Source organism: Eptesicus fuscus, chromosome 6 (genome assembly GCF_027574615.1).
Source record: "Eptesicus fuscus isolate TK198812 chromosome 6, DD_ASM_mEF_20220401, whole genome shotgun sequence".
NCBI lineage: Eukaryota > Metazoa > Chordata > Mammalia > Chiroptera > Vespertilionidae > Eptesicus > Eptesicus fuscus.
The window spans coordinates 27,600,258-27,612,714 of NC_072478.1; the positions used below are offsets into that span (position 1 = coordinate 27,600,258).

At 52.6% G+C, this 12,457-nt stretch overlaps 1 protein-coding gene and 1 long non-coding RNA gene across 2 annotated transcripts; one reads left to right on the plus strand and one right to left on the minus strand.

Moving 5' to 3' along the window:
• The first annotated feature begins 99 nt into the window (after positions 1–99).
• Positions 100–12,226, plus strand: MYDGF (myeloid derived growth factor). Its single transcript, XM_008150601.3, has 6 exons — positions 100–321; positions 1,352–1,402; positions 5,304–5,365; positions 8,683–8,764; positions 9,983–10,055; positions 11,596–12,226. The coding sequence occupies exons 1-6, from the start codon at positions 145–147 to the stop codon at positions 11,673–11,675; spliced, it is 525 nt and encodes a 174-aa protein (XP_008148823.2). The 5' UTR covers positions 100–144; the 3' UTR covers positions 11,676–12,226.
• Positions 7,845–9,984, minus strand: LOC129149422 (uncharacterized). Its single transcript, XR_008556312.1, has 3 exons — positions 9,769–9,984; positions 8,456–8,572; positions 7,845–8,059 (listed from the first exon to the last, which is right to left on the minus strand). It is a non-coding gene; the product is annotated as an uncharacterized LOC129149422 (long non-coding RNA).
• Positions 12,227–12,457: the final 231 nt, after the last annotated feature.

Sequence of the window (12,457 nt, forward strand, 5' to 3'; positions counted from 1 at the left end):
CCCGCCCCAAGATGGCGGTCAGGGCGGGCCAGGGCGCTCCTCGTCACGTGATCGCGCCGCCGCTGACGTGGCCTCCGGGGGACGCCCAACGTGTCCCTCGCCGCGCCCCGTCCGACGTCCAGGCCCAGCGGGCCCGATCTCAAGATGGCGGCGCCCAGCGGAAGGAGGAACGGCGGCGACGGGGCGAGCTTGTGGGCTGCGCTGCTCCTGGCGGCCGTGGCGCTGAGGCCAGCAGAAGCGGTGTCCGAGCCCACGACGGTGGCGTTTGACGTGCAGCCCGGCGGCGTCGTGCACACCTTCTCCCAGAACGTGGGCCCCGGGGTAACTGCCGCCGCTGAGCCGGAGGCTTGAGCGAAGTGCCCGCGGGGACGGGTTCTGGGGCGGGGTTGCTGCCTGAGGAGAAGGCTCAGACTTCGGGGGTGGAGCCTCAATATGAGTGCGGACTTGGGGGGACTGGCGACTTTGAGGGAGCTGGGTCACTGTCCTCGGTCCCTGCCTCCTCTCACATGCCCAGCGTGCGCAAGCAGCCCTATCCCCCAGACCCAGGCGAGTTCCCAGCCATTGGAGGCAGGGCGGACACAGGTGGGGAGAGGGGAGTTGGAGCCTTCGGCGGCTCCAGGTCCCGCAGAAGGTCGGTCCCCTTGCAGCTATGACTAGGAAGTGGACAGACGTTGCTCTTCCTGCCATTGCACAAGGTCCCCCATCTTTCGTATCACTGAAGGGTGAGGCCAGGCCCTCCTTTCCTGAGGCCGCAGGCCTACGTCTAGCCCAGCCTTGTCCCCAACCTGTTGGAGAAGTCGCTGCTTCTTTCATCCTCCTCCTCCATGTCTGTGATAGTATCGATGGCAGCTGTTTGTTGAATGCTAACCTACAGCCTGGTACTGTGCCGAATGCTTTATGTTAGGCCTATTTTGCAGATGAACGAACAGAGGCTCAGAGAGGTTTGCACCTGTCCAAGAGCCACAGCAGCGCAGATACGGGTCCCCAGGTGTTTCAGCTTCCAGAGGGGGCCTGCGGGTGTCCCAAAGCCCTAGCTCCTAGAGGGGTGGGTGTTAGAGGGGGTGTGACCGCCTCCTTCCCGTTCTTTATTCCCAAGAAGCCACATGGGTTGTTTGTCTTGACCCAGGCGCTCACTAGTAGGGAGGCAGGAAGGGGAATTCTGGGTTGTCAGTCACTGGGAGGCCTTGCAGGGCTGGCTTCCAGGGACACCCACCAGAGGTATCTGCCTCTGCCTCCTTCCCCTTTAATGTAGATTTTCAAAAACAGGATCTTCTTAGACATCCCAAGATCCTGCCCCTTAAGAACTAAGGATTACATCCTACCAAGCCTTCTTTTCTATTCCATTTTCTAGGACAAATATACTTGTATATTCACCTATGCTTCTCAAGGAGGGACCAATGAGGTGAGTTGTACAAAATTCTATGTAATTTAGTATAACAGTACCTGTTGTCATACAGAGATGCTCTCCCAGGATAATGGGGTTGTCATGGGTGGGTTAACTTACACTCATTGAATTCTTTGTAACCAATAAACGCGAGAGTGCTCATGTTAAATAGTGGGGTAGTTCCACTCATAATTCCACAGAGTGAACGAATGTCGGGACAGAAGGAGGGACATGAGCTGTGAATCTGCCATTCTCAAGAGGCTCTATTAGAGGTGTTGCATTTGTTTTCTGTGCTGACTAACAAATCACCATAAACTTAGCAGCTTAAAACAACACCCATTTATCATCCCTCAGTTCTGGAGGTCAGAAGTCCTGGGGCTCAGGTGGGTGCTTCATAAGCTAAAATCAAGGTGTCAGGCAGTCTGGCCTTTCATCTTCCAGGCTTGATTTGTTGTCAGAATTCAGTTCCTCACAATGTAGGACTGAGGTCCCCCTTTCCTTGCTGGCCATTTTCTCCATCTGATGGCAGAAGAGGAAGTGAAATAGATTCTAAGCACCAGAAGGGCGCATTGCACAAGAGGTGCCCGTGGCCTTTAGACCAGCAGTCGCCAACCTTTCGGACCTCGCGGACCATCGGTCAGCGACTGCTGCTTTAGACGGTGAGAGCGGCCTCTGCTGGCAGCAAGGACACAAGGGCTTCAGTCCTACAATCACAAAGAACTGATTCTGCCACCACCAGTAGAGTTGGAAGAAGACCCCAAACTCCAATGGGAATACGGTCTGGCCTTCACCTTGATTTTGCTTGTGAGAGAGCAAAGGAGCAGCCCCACCATATCCAGACTTCCTCCCCCCCCCCCCCCCATGTACCTCATCCCCTCCCCTTTGGTAACCATCAGCTCGTTCTCTATGTCTATGGGTCTGTTTCTGTTTTGTTTTTAGATTGCACATATAAGTGAAACCATATGGTATTTGTCTTTCTCTTTCTGACTTATTTCACTTAGCACAATTACACTCTAGGTCCATCCTTATTGTTGCAAGTGGCAAGATTTCATTCCTTTCTAGTGCTGAGTAATATTCCATAGTGTATACGTACCACATCTTCATGAGGCAGCCTTGTGTGAGTACGCAGCCGCACATTGCTAGTTCTGCACCTTCTCTGGGTGGGGCACACCCACATACACAGCACTGCCCCACTCACTCCGCATGGGGCAGTCCTGTGTGGTTACCACAGCATTTTGTTAACTCCGAATTTTCATTGGGTGGAGAAGCCCCATGTGAGCACACAGTAGCGCTTCACTATCTCTGTACTTTCTCTGGCCAGGGTAGCCCTATAGGCAGGTACTACAATATTTTGCTAGCTTTGCGCTTTCCCCGGGGAAGGGGGCTCCACGTGCACACACAGCCCAGTGGGACACCCTGTCATACCTGCTGGGTCAATCTCAGGGTGGAGGGGCCTCTTGTATGCATGCTATGGCACCCTCCTCTTCCTGCTGGAGCTAGCTGGAACTGGCTGAGAACCTGCTACAACACCCTACAGTTTGGCCAGAGAACCTGGATGGAGAGGGAAAACATAAATAACTAGAGGCCTGGTGCATGAAATCTGTGCGTGGTATAGTCCCTAGGCCTGGTCTGCGATCAGGGCCATCTTCCCCAGCTGCATGAAGCCGGCCCCGCCCCCCGTCCCCACCCCCTCCCCTACTACCACCCACCTCATCAGGAGATAGGTGCCTTACGGCCAGCGGGGGTGGGGGGGGGGGAAGAATGGGGGGACTGAGAGGTCTGCTGTCCCCTCCCCGCCCCCACCGCGGGTGGCCATCAGGCGATCGGAGCCTGCTAGCTGGGGAAAGGGACCAAGAAATGGTCAGTGCGTCTCACAGTGACTGGTTCAGTGGTCGCTCTGCCGTGAGGTTTTGAGAATCTCAATTTGTATATTACCCTTTTATTATATAGGATGGCGCTCACTGGTTCCTCTGGTTCTGTGCTTCTCAGCTTGCAGAGAGCTTTCTCAGCCTTCTCTGTGTGGTTTCTATACCTTGGTTGTGCAGAAGCTGTATAATTGGCTCACAGTTGTCTCTCAGGAGGAAGTACGCTAAGTATTTTATGTGCTCTTAGGAGGGACGAGCTCTGTCCACCTACACCGCCATCTTGGACCTGTTTTTTTTTTTTTTTAATATATTTTATTGATTTTTTACAGAGAGGAAGAGAGAGGGATAGAGAGTTAGAAACATCGATGAGAGAGAAACATCGATCAGCTGCCTCTTGCACACCCCCTACTGGGGATGTGCCCGCAACCAAGGTACATGCCCTTGACCGGAATCGAACCCGGGACCTTTGAGTCCGCGGGCCGACGCTCTATCCACTAAACCAAACCGGTTTCGGCTTGGACCTGCTTTTTGAATTACACACTTTAAAAGGGTGAATTGTACAGTATGTGTAAACTAGTCATTTGTTCCTACATGGGTGCTCCAGGCAAAAGGCATCTAAGTGACCATTTACTCCCATTTAATTAACCTAAAAATGGCCTTGTTCCCATTAATGAAAAAGCTTTGATGTTAAATGGGGAGTACCAGTAATCTGAGTCCATTATTACTCTTGGGAGGGACTGTAAACTCATTTTACTAACACTATGAAAGTAAGTGCCTTAGGCAGCCTGGAACATAAGAGTGCGTTTTCCATTTCCTTTTGGCCAGGTTTCCAGAGGCCATAAAAATTAGAATACACAGGTAGTGGGGTGTTTTGGAACCAGTTTAAATTTTAAATTTTTCAAAATATACACTGAGTGGCCAGATTATTATGATCTCTGAACGCATAATAATCTGGCCACTCAGTGTGTGTGTGTGTGTGTGTGTGTGTGTGTGTGTGTGTGTGTGTGTATTAGAGGCCTGGTGCATGAATTCATGCATGGGTGGGGTCCGGCCAGCCTGGCCAGAGGGAGGGGACATGGGCAGTTGGCCAGCCTGCCTGCGGGTCAAACTTCTGGTGGAGCAGACAATTTCATATTAGCCTTTTACTATATAGGATATACACTGAGTGGCCAGATTATTATGCGTTCAGAGATCAGAATAATCTGGCCACTCAGTGTATACTTTTACTGATTTCCGAGAGGAAGGGAGAGGGAAAGAGAGAGATAGAAACATAAGTGATAAGAGAGAATCATTGATCGGCTGCCTCTTGCACACCCCACACTGGGGATCGAGCCTGCAACCCAGGCATGTGCCCGACGGAATCGAACCTGACCACCTGGTTCATAGGTTGATGCTCAACCACTGAGCCACTCTGGCCAGGCTAAAATTTTAATTTTTATATAGCTAATACATTCACATCATCCAAAAAGAAAAACATATAAAAGATTGACAGTGTCTTCTAGTCTAGTTCCTGCCCACATCCTACAGGTATCCACAATTATTAAAATCTTGTGTCTTTTCTGAGAACTATGCCTCTGCAAGCAGGCATGAATGTATTGTCTTTTCTTTCTTTTTTTTTTCTTAATAGACATTATTTTTCAGGGCAGTTTTAGGTTCACAGCAAAATTGAGCAGAAAGCATAGAGATTTTGATATATCTTCTTGCCCCTTCCCACATGCACAGGCTCCCCTATTGTCAGCATCCCCCACCAGAGTAGTGAACCTACATTGACACATCACTGTCACCCCAAGTTCATAGTTGACGTTAGGGCTTACTCTTGGTGTGCATTTTGTGGGTTTGATCAAATGTATAATGGTGTGTATCCACAATTGTATCACGTATAGTTTCACTGCCCTGAGCAGAGCGTGGGGCACCTGGAAGCCCGGCTCCGGCGGGGGGTCCAGGAAAGGCTCACTCACTTTGCAGAGCTGGAAGTAGTCGGGCAGCTCTCAGAGCCACCCTGCGCCCGCCAGGCTGTGTGTTCTGGACTGACCCACGTCTTCTCCTCTCCCCAGAAGTGGCAGATGAGCCTGGGGATCAGCGAGGACCAGCAGCACTTCACCTGCACCATCTGGAGGTGAGCTGTGGGTCCCAGCAGTGGGTCTCCTGGGCCGAGTTGCCTTGGCTCAGGCTGCTGGGGGTGAGTGCACTGCTGCTCTGGGCAGCAGGGAAAGAGAGGGGCAGACACACCAATAGGGTCTGCACCCCTGGAGGGGCACACAGGGAGTGCCACAGAGGGAGGACTTCTTTATGCTTCTGCCAGCAGGCATGAATGTACTGTCTTACCTTCTTTTTTGTTTTTCTTGTAGACTTTTTTTAGAGCAGTTTTAGGTTCACAGCAAAATTGAGCAGAAAGCAGAGAGATTTTGATGTATCTTCTTGCCCCTCCCCACATGCACGGGCTCCCCTATTGTCAGCATCCCCCTCCAGAGTGAGACATTTGTTGGCAGGGACCGGAGGGTTCCCCAGGGAAGCGCACTGATACTGAGGCCAAGAGGAGGTTATAGGGATTGAGGAACTGCAGTCTAGGCCAGTGATGGGCAACCTTTTGAGCTTGGTGTGTCAAACTTCGCCAAAAAACTGAGCATAACTCGGGTAGTGTGTCACTTTGAGGAAAAAACATTATTTTGCAAATGTTTCATCCTCGGCATGCGGCCGCCTTAGCGGCCGCGTGTCATCAGAAATGGCTACGCGTGTCAGTGCTGACACGCGTGTCATAGGTTCGCCATCACTGGTCTAGGCAGTAGCCACAGCACCAGAGAGGGGGATCAGGCTCCCCAGATGCTCACCTGCCACTGTCACCCTCAGTCACACTCATAGTTCATGGGCTCAATCTCCCTGCCAGGGACTGATGTCTTGTTACCCCACTGCTGGTGCCCAGCTTGAGCGAGTGGTAAGCCAGAGAAGGGATGGGAGAAAGGGAGTGCATAGCCCTGGGTGGGGAGGAGGAGGATGGGACATCATGGAATTGTGTCCCTTCTGCCCCAAATGTGTCACCTCAAGCAGAGCCAAGTTCTCAAACATTTATTGTGTGCCCGACAGAAAGGCCAAGCTGTGGCTTCACCCTCAGTAGACCAGGGTCCACACAGGACAGATGAACAAATTGGACACAGTGGGAGAGCAGGGACTTGCCATTAATGAAAGGAAGTGGCACATTTTTAAAAAAATATATTTTATTGATTTTTAACAGAGAGGAAGGGAGAGGGATAGAGAGCCAGAAACATCGATGAGAGAGAAACATCAATCAGCTGCCTTCTGCACACCCCCCACTGGGGATGTGCCCGCAACCAAGGTACATGCCCTTGACCGGAATCGAACCTGGGACCCTTGAGTCCGCAGGCCGACGCTCTATCCACTGAGCCAAACCGGTTTCGGTGAAAGTGGCGCATTTTTAAGTTGGACATATACAATAAAGACACAACACTTTTTTAATGCATTTTTAAATGTTTTTATTGATTTTTAGAGAGAGGAAAAGAGAGGGACAGATAGAAACATGGATGTATCATCAGTCAGCTGCCTCCTGTATGCTCCCTAATGGGGACCGTGCCTGCAACCCGGGCATGTGCCCTGACCAGGACTGGAACCAGGGACCTCTTGGCATATGGGTCAATGCTCAACCACTGAGCAACACTGGCCAGGCTTAATGCATTCTTTTTTAATCCTCACCCAATGATATGTGTTATTGATTTTTAGAGGAGAGAGAGAGGGGAACATTGATCATTTGCCTCCCGTACGTGCCCCATTCGGGGATTGAACCGACAACCTTTTTTTGGTGTACAGGATGATGCTCCAGCCAACTGAGCCACCCAGCTAGGGCGACACAGCGCGTTTTAGTCACACTTGCAGTGTGATCTCACAGTCTCAGTGCTAAGCAAGCAGCCGGTACTTACTAAGTGCTATTGGGAAGATTCTTGCCTTTCTGCTGCACTGTCTGCCCTAGGGGCCAGGAGCCCAGCACCCTCATCAGGTCAGACCCTGCCTGAGCCACAGTTGTCTCTCAGGAGGAAGCGCGCTAAGTATTTCATGTGCTCTTAGGAGGGACGAGCTCTGTGTCCACCTACACCGCCATCTTGGACCTGCTTTTTGAGTTACACACTTTAAAAGGGTGAATTGTACAGTATGTGTAAACTAGTCATTTGTTCCTACATGGGTGCTCCAGGAAAAGGCATCTAAGTGACCATTTACTCCATTTAATTAACATAAAAATGGGGGTGGGGTGGGGGTGGGGTTCTCAGAAGTATCACAAGGAAGGAGCCTGGGATGCCCTCATTATGGGGAAGGCTCGTTACAGGGTTGCATTAACCGTGTGCAGACCGCTGCCTCTCACAGGGAATCTGAGCCACCAGCCCTCAGGGGCACAGACCCAGGCCATGAAGGCCCAAGGACTCACTGAGCCCGACACCTGCTCACCATGGGGCCACCTGCTCAGCCAAGGTCCAGCCTAAATGGGCCCCAGCCTCCAGATTTCAGACATGGACTGACCCTCTATCCATGCAGAGGTTTTGAGAATCTGGGAGACTCCCTGGATGCCACCTCTTTATCCCTACCACCTCCTCCCCTCACACCCCCATCCCACCATCTCCTCCCCCCACACCCATCCCTAACACCCTCTCCCTGGCCTCCCTGCTGCCTTCTCTATTCCCCACCCCGTTACGCCTGCTTTTCACACATGGCCAGTTGGAGCTCTTCACACTGCAGACATCATCATCCCCTTGTTGGCACCAGTCCTCCTCTCTTTTCTTGTGTGTGTTCATCCTCACCCGATATTTTTCTATAGATTTTTAGAGAAGGGGAGAGACGGAGAGAGAAACATTGATGTCAGAGATCACATCGATCAGTTGCCTCCCATACATGCCCTGACCAGGGCCAGGGATCGGACCTGCAACTGAGGTACGTGCCCTTGACCGGAATCGAACCTGGAACCCTTTAATCCGCGGGCTGACACTCTATCCACTGAGCCAAACTGGCTAGGGCACCAGACCTCCTCCCTTGGCTCCTCTCTCTGCTCTGGCCAGACTGACCTCATGTTTATCAAATGCCCCACTTGCACCCTCTGAGGGCTCTTTGTAGCAACCATTTCCTCTGCCTGGGCCAGCCCTCTCCCTCCCCTTCCTAGTTCACTCCTATATTTCTCACCCTCCAGGATGCTGCGGCCCCCATGACATACCTGATGTCGTTGGCACTCGATAAGCATTTGGTGAATGAGCATGAGGGTCCCTGCCCTAGAACAGCTTGCCTTCAGAAGGGGACAGAGGCTTGTCAGTAAACCAGCCAGAAGAACGTTCTGGAAAAGGAAAGGGAATGATGTTGAGGGGCCCCGTCCACACTTCCCAGTCAGCAGTGCTTGGAAACACGCGACCCTGGGCTGATCCCTCGCCTGACCTTTCTCTGCAGGCCCCAGGGCAAGTCCTACCTGTACTTCACACAGTTCAAGGCAGAGGTGCGGGGTGCCGAGATCGAGTACGGCATGGCCTATGTGAGTATCAGCTGTGCACTTTGGGGTGGTTGCCTGAGGTGTCCCCTGCAGGAGGAGGAGGTGAAAATAACTTGAAGAACATGGGACACTGCCGACCCCAGGTTTGGGGGCGCAGGGAAAGAGGCGGTGGTGGTACCCAAAGCAGGACCCTGCTGACCTCCAGAGACGGCAGGCAGGTGGGACAGGAAGTGGACGCTGGGCATCACTCTCCTGCTGCCTGCCCGTCTCCTGCTGGTGCCCCCATTGGAAAAGCCAGCAGGAAGCTAGAGGGCAGGGTGGCCTGGATGCTCAGCTCTGAGACATGAAGAGGGACAGCAAGGGTGGCAGTGGCCCTGAGGCAGGTGTGTGGCTCACTGGTATGTGTGTGGGGTGTCATATCCCTTGGCCCCAGAGACCTGTGGTTCACGGGCTGGGCAGTGCCTTCTGCGCACTCCTGACCCCCACAGCCCTTTCCAGAGGCTGGCCACACTGCAGAGCCTACTGTGTTCCTACCACTTTCATCATTCAGGTTCAACCAAGAAGCACAACCAGTAGGAGACGGGCAGCCAGGTAGAGATTGTTTGCCAGGAATTGGCTTCTGCCACGGGGACTGACCAAGCAGCCCTGGAGTCCAGAGGCCAGGCAGGCTGGAGGCAGGGCTGGCTCTGCCGTCCCGGGTGTGATTTCCTTAGGGAAGCCACACTCTGTTCTGAAGATCACTCCCGGTAACTGAGTCGGGGCCGCCCAGGTCATCAAGGAGAAGAACCCTCTCAGGATGGGCTTTTATCACATGCACAGAACACTTCACACAGCACCTAGCGACAGTCATTGCGTAACTGCAGACATGGCTGCTCCACGGTGACACATCAGACAGTCACACTTTGAACTAATGACTCTCCAGGGTCCCTTTAAAACTCTATTTTAGCTCATTTGAGAGCACAATTCTAATTTTTAAAAATTACATTCAAGAGACTGCTGTGCTTGTCCCATTTCCATAAATTAAGAAAAAAAATTGAATTAAATACCTTCTTACTAGGATTTGCAGTGAAAGCACGAAGTTTTAAGCCAGTTGACAATCTCTTAAGTAGATTAGCCAGCCACTTCTCCTGGATTCTCTTATGTGCTCAGAAAAGTGTCACCCAGCTCTTCAGTAAATGCACAGGGTTTTAGTCTGCCTCTTGGGAAAGCAAACCAAATCGTGTTTCCTGATTAGGGAAGTTTCCATTTTTTCCCTTTCAGTCTAAAGCTGCGTTTGAAAAAGAGAGTGACGTTACCCTGAAAGATGAGGAATTTGAAGTGACCAAAACAGCAGGTGTGTAAGAGTGGATTGTGGACATGGAACCCAGATACCGGGGGAGGCGGGGGAGTGGTGACAACAGAGGGCCATCAGGGGGCCAAGCGGTGAGGGAGGACAGTGGCAGGGCACATCCGGACTACGGGCCAGGCATCCGCACACTGTTCCTGTAAAGGGCCCCATAGTAAATATTTTCAGTTTTGTGGGACCGATGGCCTCTGTTGCAACTGCTCAACCTGCCCCCATCAGGCAAAGGGCACACCACGTGTCAGTGAATAGATGTGGCTAAGTTCTAACAAAACTTTCATACTTTATGAACTTGGAAATGTGAATGCCATGTCACTTTCCCATGTCACAGAATACCATTTTCTTCAGATTTTTGTTAAAATGCCCTTAGCTCAAGAGTGGCGGGCCACACTGCCAATCCCTGATGGATAGCTCGTGGTCCATGGGAGCGCTATGATCTCCCTATGGCCTGGCTGTCCTGGGCTCTTTGACCAGGAACAGCTTCAAGATTGGGACCTCCAGCCCTGGCCGGTGTTCTCAGTGGGTAGAGCGTTGGCCTGCACACCAAAGGCTCACAGGTTTGATTCCTGATCAAGGGCAAGTACCTGGGTTGCAGGTTGCATCCTCGGTCCCAGTTGGGGCATATGCAGGAGGCAGCCAATCGATCTTTTTCTCTCTCTCTGTGTCTTCCCCCCTCTCACTCTCTCAGATGAGGATTAACAAAACAAAACAAAAGATTGGGACCTCCTGAGCTCCTGAAAGCCACCCACCCCAGTCCTCTGAGCCATGTTTAGCCACAAAGGGCAGATGCTGAACAGAAAGGGGTGGGGAGCTCTGAAGTTGGGGCTTGGTGTTCCAGAGCAAGGGTGGACAAGTGAGTGGTTAGGACAATGGACATGGGAGCTAGCCAAGAGGGGAAGCCCTGAGGGTCCTGGGTTTCAGGGGAAAGATGAGGTGAAGGAACCCATGTGGCTATGGATGTCACTAGGCATGAAACCCTGGGAAGAAGATGGCATGGGCAGTGCTTTAGGGAGGAAGCGCCTGAGTCTGGATGGAGCCCTGTTTGCAGGCCCTTGAGGACATGGGGACCATACAGAGTAGACCAAGGACAGAGGATGTTAGGTTTTGGGCAGACCCTGAGCCCCAGGGCACACAGTAGCATTGCACAGGGAGTCAGGGTCTGGCTAGGTGAGGCGGATGGCGTTTGCAGATTCCCTGGCCCTGCTGTAAAAGCATCAGATGGTCCTTGAACAAGTTTGCCAGTGTGAGCAGGAGGTGATACAGCCATTCATTTTCAGTGTGGCAAAAATGACCATGATTTTCCCCATCTTGAACTTCCCTGTGGACTCCCACTGCCCTCAGGAAAGGCCCACCAACCTCTTCACGTTTTTTCTGTCTCTCACCCATAAGACTTTCAGGGCTGGGGTTCTTTCCACATGCGGTTAGCTTTGGGGACTGCTCCCCTGCTCTGCCAGACCCCACTGGCCCCTACCCTGACCCAAGAGCATCTGGGCAGTCTCAAGGGCACTACCGTGCATTTCTTATTTTGCAGTGTCCCACAGGCCGGGGGCGTTCAAGGCTGAGCTGTCCAAGCTGGTGATCGTGGCCAAGGCGTCACGCAGTGAGCTGTGACCAGCAGCCCCATCGAGGGCGGCTTTCATCTCTACTAAAAGGGCGGCGCCCTGTGAGATCTGGTGCATTATTGGTTTTCTAGGGGGCACTGTTGGTTTTCTGCCTGGCTGATGTTGCCCTCCTCAGAGGGGTTCCCAGGGTGGCTGAGGCCCTGGGACAAAGTCCAGGGGGCCAGGAGGTTGAGCGGTACTGTCTCTCCCCCCTGACCCCCCGCCAGTTCCCCATCTTCCCCAACACCACCACCACACCCCCCTGCCCCGCTCTTCTGAACACAGAGTGTGGGTCTGAGCCCGCTGCTGCTTGTCTTACCAGGAGAGGCATCAGCACAAGGTGGGGGGTCGCAGCTTTCCTAGCGCCAGCACGTCCCCCTTGGGATCAGGCCAGACTCCGGATGCTCGGGGAAGAGTAGTCCTGCTGTCCTTTGACCTCAAGTTGACTGTTTTCTTACAATTTCCCCAGGAGGCCACCTTCCAGACTAACTGGGAAGAAATGAAATGTCCTTTTGTATTTAAATAAATAAGAGTTAAAAAGGAACTGCATAGACTGGCTGTCTGGTGCTGGTGCCCGCCTGGCAGGGCTTGAGGGGCAGGGCCAGGAGTGACAACAGTAGGAGGCTGGCTGCCCTCCCCTTCTCTGCTGGAAACAGGTGGGCTGTGTCCCCCAGGACACGGGGTTTTAGGCACAGCGTTTCTGTAGGAACAAAGGCAACGAGATCTGAGGGAGGCAGCGTGAGCCTGCTCCGAGGCCCGGGCACGGCAACTCCCTGAACACGTCGGGCAGAC

Coding starts and splice junctions, on each gene's coding strand:
- MYDGF (XM_008150601.3), top strand. CDS start 145: ATGGCGGCGCCCAGCGGAAGGAGGAACGGCGGCGACGGGGCGAGCTTG. Junction 1,403..5,303: donor CTCAAGGAGGGACCAATGAG/GTGAGTTGTACA, acceptor TCCTCTCCCCAG/AAGTGGCAGATGAGCCTGGG. Junction 5,366..8,682: donor TTCACCTGCACCATCTGGAG/GTGAGCTGTGGG, acceptor CTTTCTCTGCAG/GCCCCAGGGCAAGTCCTACC.